We start from the raw sequence: 14,087 nt of genomic DNA on the forward strand, positions 1-14,087 counted from the left end.
TTTTTTTTTTTTTTTCTCCGTGAACAGTTTACACTGAAGATGTTATTGGAGCATCAAAAAGTTTGGTTATTTTCTGCTTTACAAGCAATTCTGCATGGAGATAGCTAGAAATAATAGACAAAACTAAGAAAGAGTTTTCATTGTCAGGGAATTCAGTACTCCTGCTTACAATATCTTGTCTACATTGTATTAGACCAATTTGATCTTCACAATCTGAGAAGGTAGAATTGCTAACTCTGGTTTCTGAGGCTTATAGCAGAGGCTGACATTTACATATAACCTCTAAAATTTCATTTGGGCTCAATGCTAGCATAGGAATCAATCTGCCTTATAACCCAGGAATGGTACCTATATCATTGCAACGTCTTTTAATCCTCCACTTCTCCAACAGTTTCCCTGACAAATCATCAGGCCTTTTCCATTTCTTCTGTCAAACTGACCAACAGTAACATTACTGCAATATCGAGCAGTGTAGTGTCAATTGCCACGATGCTCTGATATTTAAATATCTTGTAACCATTTTGTCCATTTCAGAGGAATGCAACTGTGATCCCCATTAGTGTTATACTGAGAATTTAAAAAAACTCTCCCAGAGGATTAGTTATTCTTCAGGGAACTAAATTAATAGAATATATTGGTTAAGTTGACTATAAAAATATCACAGCCACTGGCATATTAAACAACTGAGTTATTCTGGAGACTCTGATAACATCTTTGTCCCTATGCATATACTGGACTACTTTGCCTTAGTAGCTTATAAATAGAGTATCTAGGAATATGTCTTGCTTTCCAGTTTTGTGGTTGTGCTCGGGGATTTTTTTTGTGTTTGTTTTGTTGTTTTGGTGTTTGTTTGGGTTTTGAGCTTAATTCTTCATAACCATAAGGAAAACCACATTTCCTTCTTTTTTTTTGTGACCTGTGTTGGAGACTCTCAATCCTGTAATATTTACTTATTCTGAAAACATGAAGATAGAGTTGAAGTTATCCTACTGTCAGTTATTGACTGATAATTCTCAGACTTTACCAACTACTCCTAACTTTTCAAAGTCACCATCGTTTTCCAAAAGTTTCTTCGTACTGATAATTAAAAATAAGTTAAAACATCTTCTGTTCTCTTGTGCATTTTTAAAGTATTTAAAGCTGCAGCCCTTTCACTGATCCATGACCTAGCAAGTGTATGAAAAAAATCTCCTCTGCCTTCAACATAAAGGTATTTTGCATGTGACAACCGCTTTCACCTGTGCATCTCAGATATTTAGGAATGTAATTTTATGTTGCAATAGGACAAGAGGTAATGATTTTAAACTAAAGGAGGGGAGATTCAGGCCAGACATGAAGAAGAAATTTCTTACAATGAGGGTGGTGAAACGCTGACCCAGGTTGCACAGAGAAGTGGTAGATGCCCCAGGGCTCTGAGCAACCTGATCTAGTTGCAGATGTCCCTGCTCATTGCGGGGGGTGGACTAGGTGAGCTTTGAACGACCCTTCCAACCCAAACTATTCTGTGCTTCTGTGATGCAAAAACATTATAATACCCATCCACAATTCCAGCTATCCCTGACTTGAATGGAAATGCAGCACAGCAGCGTACATGTTAAGCAGAAAGAGGGATGCTCTTTTTTTACCAGCTCAGTGCCACAACCACCAGCCATGTAACAAGGCAGGAAAACATTTTGTCACAGGAAACACATGATGAAGGCACCTGGCTGAGCCCCATGAGATGACGAAGCCATAGCACTGGCAGTGGGACATGGCTGTTTTTCCCCATGACTGAGGTAGGCCCTGAGGCACACAGGTTCAAAAGTCATCTTTCTACAGCAACCAAGAGAATGGTGCAGGGGACCTGCTGCTACGTTCACAAAATCGTGGTGTTGGAAGGGACCTCTGGAAATCATCTAGTCCAACCCAACTGCTAAAGCAGGTTCACCTGGAGCAGATCACTCAGAAATATGTCCAGGCAGGTTTTGGATGTCTCCAGAGAAGGAGACTCCACAACCTCTCTGGGCAGCCTGTTCCAGTGCTCTGGTACCCTTAAAGTAAAGAAGTTCCTCCTTGTGTTTAGATGGAACCTCCTATGCTTCAGTTTGTGCCTGTTGCCCCTCATGCCATCATTGGGCACCACTGAAAAGCGTGTGGTCTCATCTTCCTGACATATTTATAAGAATAAATAAGATCCCCTCTCAGTCTCCTCCAGACGGAACAGACCCCAGGGTGTATTTCTGCCTCCGAAGCCCCTCCACCGTATCTCGCTGTTCCTGCTTTCATTAGAGCATCCGGCCCTGAGGTGACTCGTTGCAAAACTCTCCACACGCAAACAGGCAAGAGGCAGGAAGGACAAAGTCCTGCAGGTGCGTGTATGGGGGCGGGGGAACAGGGATCCTTACTCCTGCTTCTCATCTGAAGGAAGAAAAAAAAATAAAAAAAAAAATTAAAAAAGGGAGAGAAAGAAAAACACAAAGAACACATTAATGCAAAGAAAATCCCAAGAGCTTGTACCACTTCCAATCTCCCTGTGTCGCCGCCGCCGCCGCCATGTTCCCGCCCCACTGCCGGCACTGCGCATGCCCCGCGCCGCCGGTGGCCGGATGGAGGAGGAAGAGGAGGATGGAGGCCGGCGAGCTGCCAGGAGCCCGGCGGCGTCCGGCCGCTTCGTGCGGTGCCTTTACGCAGTGGGCTTCCTGGTAAGCGGGGAGGCGGGCTGCGGCGGCCGTGGCGCCCTTCCGGCGCGGCCCGGAACGGGCGGCGGTGCCTGAGTAGGGGAAGTGTCTCCACCTCAGATGAGTGCTTGCCCGACTTCACGGCTCCGGGGCAGCCCTTGGAGGGATCATGTTGGAGATAGGTGAGGGGGCACAGCCCCGCGGCCGGCCCCGGAGCCCTGAGGTCCCGTCAGGGTTGTCAGGAGGTGCTGCAAAGCCCGGTGTCGCGTAGACGCCCCGCCACCAGAGCCCGCACCGCGTCTTTTGCCGCTCCCGGCCGAGTCCCGGAGCTCCCCCGTTCCGGCGCAGATAAAGCTACTGGGTTATGAGGTCTATCCCCTCAGCTGCTTTTTTTTTTTTTTAAATGAGTTTGAATGTTTGTAGCGGCAGTGGTTTGCAGCGGCTGTGTTTTATCCGTGCGAACTGTGTGCAGTTTGATACAAATGTATGGGGTCTATTCTGTGAATGAAGTGGAACAGTGCAGTGCCCTTTAAAACTAAGTTATGGCCTGATCGCTCAGAAAACTGTAGCTTGTTTCCTTGAAATACAAGTAGTTGGTGTAAACTTCTTTTTTTTTTTTTAAAAAAAAAAAAGTCAATTATTTTTCTAGGGAAAAAAAAAGCGCCCCTTGCTGAAAGAACATAGTGTACAGACTTTAAAGAAGGTTTCTATTCTGTAGCAATTCATGAGCCTTGGGGAAAATGTCATTTAGTTAATTTACCATTCAAATGGATAACTTGGAAAATGAATGCAAAATTAGTACAAATTTGCACTGTGAAATGTGGGTATGTTCTCTTAACGACCTTTAGGTTGGGCTGTTGGAAAAGGTGCATTAGAACAAACTTTGCTTCTTAGCTCACTTCTAAACACTGTGGTTCTCCATTTCTGTCATACTTCACTGCACTGAGCAGGAGTACGGACTGAAGTCGCCCAAAGAATGTCCTGTTAGAGGATGTAGAATGTGGTGAAATATCATCATGAAGAGCTGCTGCCTGGGATGCAAGCTTCCTGTAACCAAGCAAACACAACGTAGTTGTCATTTGACATAAGAAATTAAAGGTGAAATGAGAAATAACTACCCATCAGAGGATGGTGGTTAATGGGTCTCGCTCTGCCTGCATGCCCACAACACAGTGCCAGATTATATTCTGAGAACTGTCCTTCTTAATGTCTCTATCAATGACCTGGATGAAGTCATTGAACCTCTCTTCAGGTCTGCAGGTGACATCTAAGATTGTGTTATTGAAGATGTTCCTAAGCTGTGTGCTCTGTTTGCTCATCTATATAACACTGATTCTAACGTTGTCTTAATTTCACTCATCAAAAGATACTTAATGACACACTGGGTGAGAATTGACTTAGTGATACGCTGTGTTACAGTTATTCAGGCTTTGGGCCATGCTGTGAAACACGAGTCTAGTTCAGCTCAAGCAGTCACTAATAAAAGGTGATCTTGCTCCAATAGATCTTCTGTAATGTATGGGACACTGTAGGCTGTGCCAGATAGTAGTAGTGAAAGAACTACTGGCTCAATGTGGTTAGCTTAACAAAAGATAAAAAAATCAAAAAGAATGAGTAGGAGATTTTTGTACTGTTCAGGATGAGCAGTGTCCTTTGCCCTCCTCCTGCAAAATGTTTTTCAGTTATGCTTTTTTTCTTTTTTCTTTTTTTTTTCCCTTTTTCCCTTTTCCTTTTTCGTTTTTGTTCTTTTTCTTCTTTTTTCTCTTTTCACTACATTTCTCAAGTTATACACAAAGACAGTCTGTAGGTAGGTTTAGACCTACCAGAACTTCTTCCCCATTGTGGTTGAGAGTTAAAATACTGTAGATTTTCCAAATATACTCTCATTGCATGAGTTAAAAGTATTTTTGGGTGATTGAAATTACAGGCCACTTTGCATTTAAAATACAGGTACAAAGTACTTTTCTTGTTAAAAAATATTAAGTATCTATTAAAGGAATATTTAAAGTTTAAATATATATCTTCAGAATTATTGTATCTGGAGGGGGAAAGAGGATTGGAATTCCCATAGATTTAACTCCTCTGTGAGGCTACCCTTTATCTTCGAGTTTATGTGTTTTTGTAATTTTTTATATACGGGATGCATTATATTACAGCATACCACATTGGCCATGAAAATTTTTATTTTAATCTTGTATTGATATGGAAAGAATTATATTTTTTTTAATATTTACTGTTATTAAGCCAGGTTACTATCATCTTTGTAAAAGGGATCAGTTATTAAAACTTTTCCTGCCTTCTTTTCAGGATTTATTTGGTGTGAGTATGGTTGTTCCTTTAATGAACCTTCATATAAAATCCCTAGGAGCAAGTCATACAGTTGCTGGAATAATAGGTGAGTTGCAGTGCTTGACTGATTTACTAAAAAATAAGATAATGTGAAGTGGATTATGCCATACTGCAAATTGGACGTTGTAACATGATTCTTCCTTACTAGTAGCATAATAAAAAGACCAATTTCCAAGTAGAACTGTAAGGGCATCCATACTGTGTTAGACCCAGAGACCTGTCCAAACTTACATACTGATAGTAGCCAAAAGCAGTTGCTTGAAAAAGAGAATTATTGGAAAGAACAAGGAAATCTTGCAGTAACACTTGCACAGATCTTTTTCCACCATGCGAGGATTCACAGCTCAGCAACTCTGGAAGCCAGAGGTGTTGCTTTTACGTTTGTTGTTATTTACAGGCTTTGCAAACAGTACTTCTGCAGCTCGTTCTCCTGAGCTTTCCAAAGCCCATGCTTGCTCCCAGTTTGATTAAATTCCTTGCTGTTGTCTTTTGGCAAAATATTTATCATCTTTAAGGAGCATTTACAAGTAAACTCTGAAGGTTTGGAATTTTGTCTTAAAAAGGAAGTGGTAAGATGAAGTTCCATGGTTCTAAAGTTCTTATTTAATGATACAAGTATGATGTATGATATTCTTTATAACTATGTATGGTTGACATGGGATCTGTTATTCAGTTTTTTATTACCTTGCTCTTTTATTTTGGATGAAATTTAGCACTTTTCATGAAATAATTCTGGTTCTGCTCTGAGTTGTCAGAGTATTATTTAAAGTTGCAATTCATCAAAAATATGTTTCATTTCAACAGTCTCTTTGATTTTTAACTTTAAAAGAAACTGGGTTTTGAGGTGTGTTCTTATAAACGAAAAAGGCTGGCAGATGTTTCTCTCTGCTTCTCTTTGTGGCTTCTCCTGTTACTAACTGCTATAATACTAAACTCAGCCTCCAAAATGAAAGAGGAGGGTCGTGGTTTCTTCAGGGCTTCTGTGGTACCTTGTAACGTGTTGGAGTGCCAAATGGAAAGTAACGAGTATCTCCCGGTAATGAAATTCTCTGCTGATTCTGACAAAGTGATTGTGAGTGCCAATGTTTAATACATCATACAAAGCAACATCCTTCTTCATTACGTAGTTTCTGCTGAAAACTTGTACAACTATTTCTTTGGTTATGTGCTATACTTCACCCTTGGTTTGTCCTGCTCACTCTTCTTATTCTTCTAGTAAATTATTTTTAGAGTTGCTCTCATGCTGCCTCATTTAAAAAATTTTGTGCGGTTTTCATTTAAAAAAACCCAAAACCTCAGTTTAATTTCTAACATTGATGTTTTGCTTGTTTGTTTTAGGATCTCTCTATGGTATAATGCAACTATTTTCCAGCACATTTGTGGTGAGTTCTAACACTATGTTCCTAAGTATGTTCATATTTCTGTGGATTTTAGGGGAAAAAAGGATGAGGTTAATGAGTGTTTCTTGAATTTTTTTAAACGTTTATACTGTTCATATAACTATTTTTGGTTGGTGGATCCAGTTTTTAGTTTGTGTGGAAAATGTTTGTTTCCTTTGTAGGGAATCATCACATTTTTCAGAACTAAACAGAATACAGTCTTTAGACAAAATCAAGAATCCAGATTTTGGGCTCAGTTGTACATTACTGAGCATGTCACAGTTACACAGTCACACACAGGGTTCTCCTAAGTGTTGGTGCTAGTAAAACAGTTTTCTTCAGTGCAGTAGCCTGTCCAAAAAGCAGTATCACAAGTCAGCTCTTCATAAGCCTGTTTCCTAGCATTTACTTTCCCTGCTTAATGCACAGTGCTCTGTAATTTGCCATATGGCCTAAATTCATGTATTATGCCTTTGAGATTTGTTTAGTTTTGTTTTCCATTAGCTTTTGATTTTTTACATCCTATTCTAAGCAAGAGAGCAAAGACTAAATGTCAGGGCTGAACCTCTTGAATGTATGCCTTGCTTATTAATACCTTAGGTCCCTACATTTAGCCAGGGAACACCTTTAAAGTTACCCTGATACCTCCTAGCTTCCAAAAGAGCAGATTTTGAGCATCCCATGGAAAAAACTGTTTCAGGATTTGCTATGCAAGACTATTGCAAACAGAAAGTTAAAGTAGGCAATCAAGCTGATTTATAAGCATGCTACATGCAAATTTACTGTTCACCCTTCTCATAAATACTTCCCACTTGTCTACACTCAGATGATGAATTCCTCATAGCTAAGATCATTCCTTTTAGGATGCTCAACAAGTGTCTAGTACATAGCAACCATTGTTGCAAAGAAATATTTGTGGTTGGTTGTGAAAACATTTTCAGAGAGCTGCTACTACTATTTCATGGTGTTTATTGCAGGATTGTATTTTTAAAAGAGAGAAATTCTTTTTAAAAAAGCTGTATGCATGACATTAAATAGAATGATAGTTCCAGCAGGTGCGCTGCCAGCAGGGCAGAGCTCTGCTCATCAGTTCCAGATTTTGAGCACTTAGGAATGTTGTGTAATAAGCTTATTAAGCTTTCATTGACAGTCCTTTGATCTCTTTTCTCAATTTAATTTAGAAGTACTGATTGTTCACTGTACATAGTTAAATGGTATAAAAAGCTAATCTTAATTTCCTGCTGTATGAAAGGGCTGCTGGAGTGACATAGTAGGAAGACGGTATTCCCTGCTTGCTTGTATTCTTCTCAGTGCACTGGGTTACTTCCTTCTTGGAACATCTACCACTGTGTTGCTGTTTGCCATTTCTAGAGTCCCTGTAGGTGAGTAAATGCCTGGCATTTTGCAGTTTAAATTCCCTGTAGTCTCAGCTTGAGAATTGTTGCTAGAGAAGTCATGGTATGTGGATGGCCACATGGCATCACCACCCAGCAACAGCAGCTGCACCTCAGTAATGGAAAAATCTCTACAAATCAGACATTCTTATGGCCTTTTTCTGAAAATAATTTGAAATACATACTAAACAACTGTCACAAATATTATGCCACCTTGAATGGCAGAATTTTGTGAGAATAGGAGTGCAGCAGTTCCTTGAAAGAAGCTCTTGTAAGTTTAGTCATAACAGGTACACAATACATCAAATCACTGCTGGAAATCTTGGCCTCCACTTGCAATGCAGAATGAAATGATATGTGCATTATTGGTTTTTCTCATGCTGAAAATACACCTCAAAATGATACTACAAAATTTGGCTGAAATTTTATGTCACTGCTTCAACAGAGTATTTATTTTGGGCAAAAGCATGTACACTTGCAGCACTGAAGCTAAGTTTGTGCCAGGGTTCGTGTCAGATTTCTTATAATAGCTGAACACCTATTATATGTTTTCTGATATAGTAAGTATTGCTATTACTGTGAACATGTCTACCCAAGGGCATTTTTATGGCCCATAGTCTTGATTTAGGAACTGTTTATATTGGTTCTTCATTTCAAGACAATTTGCTAATGAATTATTTAGTTGATATTTGATTACTTAGTAGAGGTAATACTTTTTAATGCTAACAGCATTGTGACTGTGACAGCATTGCCCTGATCAGAGGGAAGGAGCATAGAAGACTGCATTGCATGCCTTGCAAAAGATTACCTTTCAAAAGATTGCAGGTATTCCTGTGGTGTGCTTACCTCCCTATTCTCTTCTTTTGCCAGCCACCAGTCTCCCACATGAATTTGGTATGTTACAATCCTGGAAATCTCCATGCTCAGCAAAATTCGTACAGAGCTATGTTCATAAGCAGACAAGCCATTCCTGCTCCACCGTTACCCACCCGCAATTTCCTATTTCAGTGTCTCTTTTATTCCTATTGTGCTCCAGCACTTAGCTGAGTTATTTCTTCTTTCAGCAGGGCTGCAGGAGCAGATGCATGAATAATTTTGATTCTGAAGTCCAAATTCTTGAAGAGCCAGGATGACGGTCGTGGCCCAAAAGGCTGCATGACTCTAGCTTCGGAGAATTTGTAGCTTATGGAATCTTAAAAATACCAATCATACAGTTTTTGAACTTTGTTATTTCATATAGCTTCTGTAATTTTTAATATTTTGGACTGAGCAATATGTGTTTATCACTTTGTTTATATTATGTTGCAGGTATTTTCAAGCACACCCTCTCCATCTCTAAAGCCCTGCTTTCAGACTTGGTTTCTGAGAGAGACCGCCCATTAGTAATGGGACGTTTCAATGCAGCCTCTAGTGTGGGCTTCATTCTGGGGCCTGTCGTTGGTGGCTACCTCACAGAGCTGGAAGATGGCTTTTATCTAACATCCTTCATCTGTGCCTCCATCTTCCTTCTGAATGCTGGTAAGTTGTATGTCATATTTTGCATCTTGGGCCCCTTCCTTCATCACTCTTGTGTTTTTATGCCATTTGTAATACCTTGAATTCATGGTGTTTATCATCTATGACATACACGCTGTGTATACTGATACTACCCTTTGAATTTGAACCTGTGTACAAGGGTGGGAATTTTGAAACCATTAACCTCCAAATGCTTTTCCTTTGTATATATCTTTTACATTCAGACATAGGAATGGGAATTTTTAATGTGCCCAAAGGTGAAGACTAGAAATCACAATTTTGCCTTTAGCCATTAGATGTGTTTAAATACTGCAAATGTGTTACCTTAGTGTTTTCCTTCCTTGCTTTCACCTCCTTTAAAATTGTACTGATACTGTGAATAACAGTAGACTTAATCTTTTTAATTTTTTAAAGTGGCATTATTGTTAAAGTCCTTTTTAAAAATTTTGATATTTAAGAAAACTTTTACAATCAGACTAATGTCTTCCATGTAAAGTTAATGCAATTGAATGAAATCAGCTGATTTCTTGATCTATGTAGGTCTTGTCTGGATGTTACCCTGGAGTGAAGAGAACACTGGCCATAGGGAACATCAACGAGGCAACAAAGGAACAGACAGTTTCTCAGCAAAAACAAATAGTGACCTGCACTTGAAATCAGAAACTAATGGAGCTATGGCAAGCAATAGTCTTTTCCAGTCTCCGTGGATCCAAGTTACAACAGTGCTGAAGAGGATTAAAGGAATTGCATGCTCTGATCTGTGGGATATATTTTTAGTGCGGTTGCTGATGTCTGTTGCTATACTGCTTTACTATAGCAATTTTAGCCTGGCCTTGGAGGAGAGATTTGGAGTGAAACCCTTGTTTTCTGGATACCTAATGAGCTATAGCAGTGCGCTTGGAGTCCTGGCTGGTTGTCTGCTCGGACCAATAACAAGATTCTACCAGCACAACACTTACAGAGTTTTGTTGCACTCCAGCACACTTACCTGTACGTTGATTCTCCTGTATGCGTCAGCGCCAGGCATATGGATGGTCATTTTATCTTCCACATTCTTAGCCTTTTCAACTACTATAGGTCGTACTTGTATCATTGATCTTGAATTGACTGTTGGTGGGAATGAGGCCAGTGGTACGCTCCTAGGCGTTGGACAGTCTGTGACATCGGTGGGACGTATAGTTGCCCCACTCCTTTCTGGAATTGCTCAGGAGTTCACTCCTTGTGGCCCTCCAAGTCTAGGGGTTGCACTAGCTTTAGTAGCTATCCTGATAATGAACGCGAACAAACAAAAATACTGTAGCTATGGAAATGTTAAGTTAAAAAATCAGTAGCTGCAAATTTGGATTGCACAGAGGTATCTTACAGGAGAGGCAAAGTGAATCAGCCGGGGGTGATGTTTACACCTGCCAGACTTGTACAGGATCTTTTAAGAAGGCACATTATATTCATGTGGAAGCAAATACATATAAATATTTCTGCTGCAGGGATGTTAACTCCAGACAAATGTTATTCTAACTGGTACCACTAGAACACTTGTGAGGAGGACAGGTGTTGCTGTATTGTACTGGCTGGGATTTTTTTAATGGATTTTTAACCTTTTTGGAGGGGAAAAAAGAGAATTACATGAAATAACACAACTCCCTCTAGTAGCTCACATTTGAAACAGTGTTTAGATTGACAGATTGTTAAAAGATGTAAATGGATACTTATTATTTAATCAGTGATGAATTTTTGTTATTTAATCAGAAGGAGAATTTGCTATATAGCTCGTTGGCTTTAATATCTTATGCTGTGATCTGCTGTCATTTGTCTGCTGTGAGAGCAGCTTAATTACCAGTGTGTTTGATTTTGTGATTTTGTTAAGCATACTTTGTCTACAAAACTTGCTGCACAGCATGATGAGATACCTTGGGGCAGCTATCTGACCCTTGCTGATTCCTGGTCATTCCCAGGTAATAGAATTGGATATTTGCTAACTTCATGTATTAGAAGGCCTAAAACGGAGAATTTTAGAATAATATGGGGTCATTCAGACTGAAACTGCGACTGAATGTAAGCTTCATTGAAACTTGAGCTGGTGGTTTCTGTTTAGTAAAACTTCTACTGAACAAATTTGTCATAAATTATTTGTTAATATTCCCTGTGCAATTTTTCTAGCTTCATTTTAAGAATAAATTTGCTTCTTAATTCTTTTGAATGACTGTTAAAGGTGTGCTGGAGCAACTTTCAGTTCATGGATGTGGATTAATGCATCCTCATCTCTGGAGGCATAACTGACATTTCAGTGACAAATTTGTTGGTGTTTTAATCTTTGTTGTCTGCACTGTTTTACTAATGAGAGCTTACTATCAAAGCTATACCAAGAGTTGTAGCACTTCCCTGTGCTATTTACTGTTCAAGCTCATATTACTTGCCAATCATAAGTTTCAAATGAAATGCAAACACTTATGAAAAACTATTTTGTACTGATAACATTCCATATGCTTTTCCTAGTATTACTTGAAAGTACAAAGTCAGCTATGTATAATTGTTGGGGGCCTTTTTTGATAAAAGCAAATTAGTGATCTTGAACACATCTGTGCAAACAGTGTTGCTGCTTCAGGAGAATCATAGATGGTGGTTTGCATTTTATTATTTTTTTTTTTTCTTCTCTACCTTTTCCGGTGCCTGCTGTCATTTAAATCCTTGCTGAAACCTTCATGATACCAGTGGCAGCACCATAGGAAGACGTATAGAATTCTGAGTTGTTTTAATTTTATATATTGATGTGTGTGTCTCATTACTGCTATGATTTCAGTACATATCCTCAGAGTTCCTTATTGTAATAATCTGTGATTCATTTCTCCCTAGAAACTTCAGGCATTTTTAAGTGTCTTATCTCCTCCTGTCTTGCTTGGTAGATGTCCAAAAATATTCTTGCCCTAAATTTCCTATTTTCTATCTTTCCATCTTTTAAAAGTGTTTTTTTGGGGAGTTTGTTTTGTTTTATTTTTACTTAAAACTAACCCTCTGTAAGTCAGGGATTTCCATTTTGCAACTACAGCAAGAAGGAAAAGGGTAGAAAAAACCCCTATGAAAGATTTAGTAGCTTTTACTATATTTGTTGATTATATGGGATAACAGACACCATTTACTGTTTTAAGCTGCTTCACTGCTAAAGCTGAATTCTGTAGACACCATAAAATTCACTTTATACTAACATATACAGCTGCCTGAATATTGCTTTTCTGCTTATAAAAACTTCACTGTTTTTGTTTATACATAAGTGAAAAACATGCTTTCCACAATTAACAAATATTTTTGTTTTGAAAAATAATTCTAAGCTAAATAAAAACAAAATTAAATAATTTAATTGAGAAATCTGTGGAAGGCTGTGGTCTCAGGGACATGTTGCCACTGATGTTACAGGAGACTTCTTTACTTGTAGGCCAAAATGATTTCTGAAGTGCTGCAGAAACATTTTTTCTTTGTAAAGACTCAGTTACAGAAAAGTTGCCCTATTTATTTATTTTTTTAAGGAATAGAAACAAAATGAAAATACATTCTGCATCTATCATTTTGTCACTGTGTTTTTTTCTCTTCTTCCTCTGCTGAAAATACAGCACAAAATAGAGGTGTTCAAGTCAATACAGAGTGCAGATTTTTTTTTTTCTTTAAGCGTAAAATGATCATTTGAATCGGCTTGCTTTTCACATAAAAGGCACAGGAATGAAGGAGTCAGCTAAGAAGTGGCTTGACAGTGAATGAAAAAGAAGAAACAGAAAATTGAGAACTTGCCAGTTTTGAGTTGGGGTGCTTAAAGCTGCTGCTCCTAGTGCCTGGAGACTATGTTTGGATCCCCTGTGGTGTCTCTCAGGTGCCATAACTGTGCAAGTTCAGAAAGCGATGAGTAAATTGCTTCCCTGGAGAGGAGGAGATGTGACTCCCTCTTTTCTGTTGAGGGAGGAACAGTTCCAGCTATTTCTGCCTACAGTCTAGTGGGCTTTACTGAATTACTCAGCAGGTTCTTTAATCCAGCTGTGGTATCTGAAGACTTCAACAAAACGGAGATCTGAATATGGAACAAATAAAGATTCTACCTTCAGATCACTGCAAATTAAGATTTTTCTCTTGATTGTTGTTACTTAAGGTTTGGCTTGGTTTGTAGGCAGGGTTGGGGTTTTTTTGCCTTTTACCTTTTGAAATTTCAACTTTTCAACAGTGACTACTTTTCTGACCCTTATGATCAGCTGATGTTGAAGAGGCTGTGTATCCAATGTAGTGATTTATTTCTGTAAAAGAGCTGGTAGCATATGATGTGTACTGATTTTCTTGTTTTTAAATGATGAAGCAAATGTCAGATTTATTCCATGTTGGTGCATGCTGAATACAGTTAAAGAGATCCTTTATAAACATACCAGTCCTGCAGATTTCAGTTCCTTGTCGTGTTTTCTCTGAATTTACTCACCGCAAAACCATCACAGAGGTCAGTGCAGTTCTCCTTTTCTGAGAACAGGTTGCTTATTGAGTAGGTAACACAGCAACAAAACAGGACAAGTGTTTCTTTCTAACTGGCTTGCTGGTTACTTCAAGCAGTCTGTAATGCCACCACATTCTAGCTGATGGGAACCTCTGTGGGTCCGTTCAGATGCTGCCAACCCTTGTTTGGTTATGGGTGGTAGGGAATACCCCTGGGTAAGTGATGCTTTATAGCTTGGCACTTTGGGATTTGAAAACCCAAAACCCAATTGTGCTGTCATTGCTATAATTTTGAAGGCTCAGTCACAAAAAGCTGGTCATTAATCTTCTCAGGG

The 14,087-nt window shown here is 39.1% G+C and overlaps 1 protein-coding gene across 3 annotated transcripts; it reads left to right on the forward strand.

The window, feature by feature from the left end:
• Window positions 1–2,549: 2,549 nt before the first annotated feature.
• MFSD9 (major facilitator superfamily domain containing 9) lies at window positions 2,550–13,701 on the forward strand. 3 transcript variants are annotated; one of them, XM_065829527.2, is made up of 6 exons: window positions 2,550–2,681; window positions 4,965–5,052; window positions 6,345–6,388; window positions 7,638–7,767; window positions 9,088–9,297; window positions 9,835–13,701. In XM_065829527.2, the coding sequence occupies exons 1-6, from the start codon at window positions 2,562–2,564 to the stop codon at window positions 10,623–10,625; spliced, it is 1,383 nt and encodes a 460-aa protein (XP_065685599.2). In that variant the 5' UTR covers window positions 2,550–2,561; the 3' UTR covers window positions 10,626–13,701. The 3 variants fall into 3 exon arrangements, with proteins under 3 accessions (XP_065685599.2, XP_071664208.1, XP_071664210.1); XM_071808107.1 differs by lacking the exon at window positions 2,550–2,681 and adding an exon at window positions 2,715–2,839; XM_071808109.1 differs by lacking the exon at window positions 2,550–2,681 and adding an exon at window positions 2,849–3,026.
• Window positions 13,702–14,087: the final 386 nt, after the last annotated feature.

The sequence above is a fragment of the Patagioenas fasciata genome, chromosome 1 (genome assembly GCF_037038585.1).
Source record: "Patagioenas fasciata isolate bPatFas1 chromosome 1, bPatFas1.hap1, whole genome shotgun sequence".
In the NCBI taxonomy this organism is placed as follows: Eukaryota; Metazoa; Chordata; class Aves; order Columbiformes; family Columbidae; genus Patagioenas; species Patagioenas fasciata.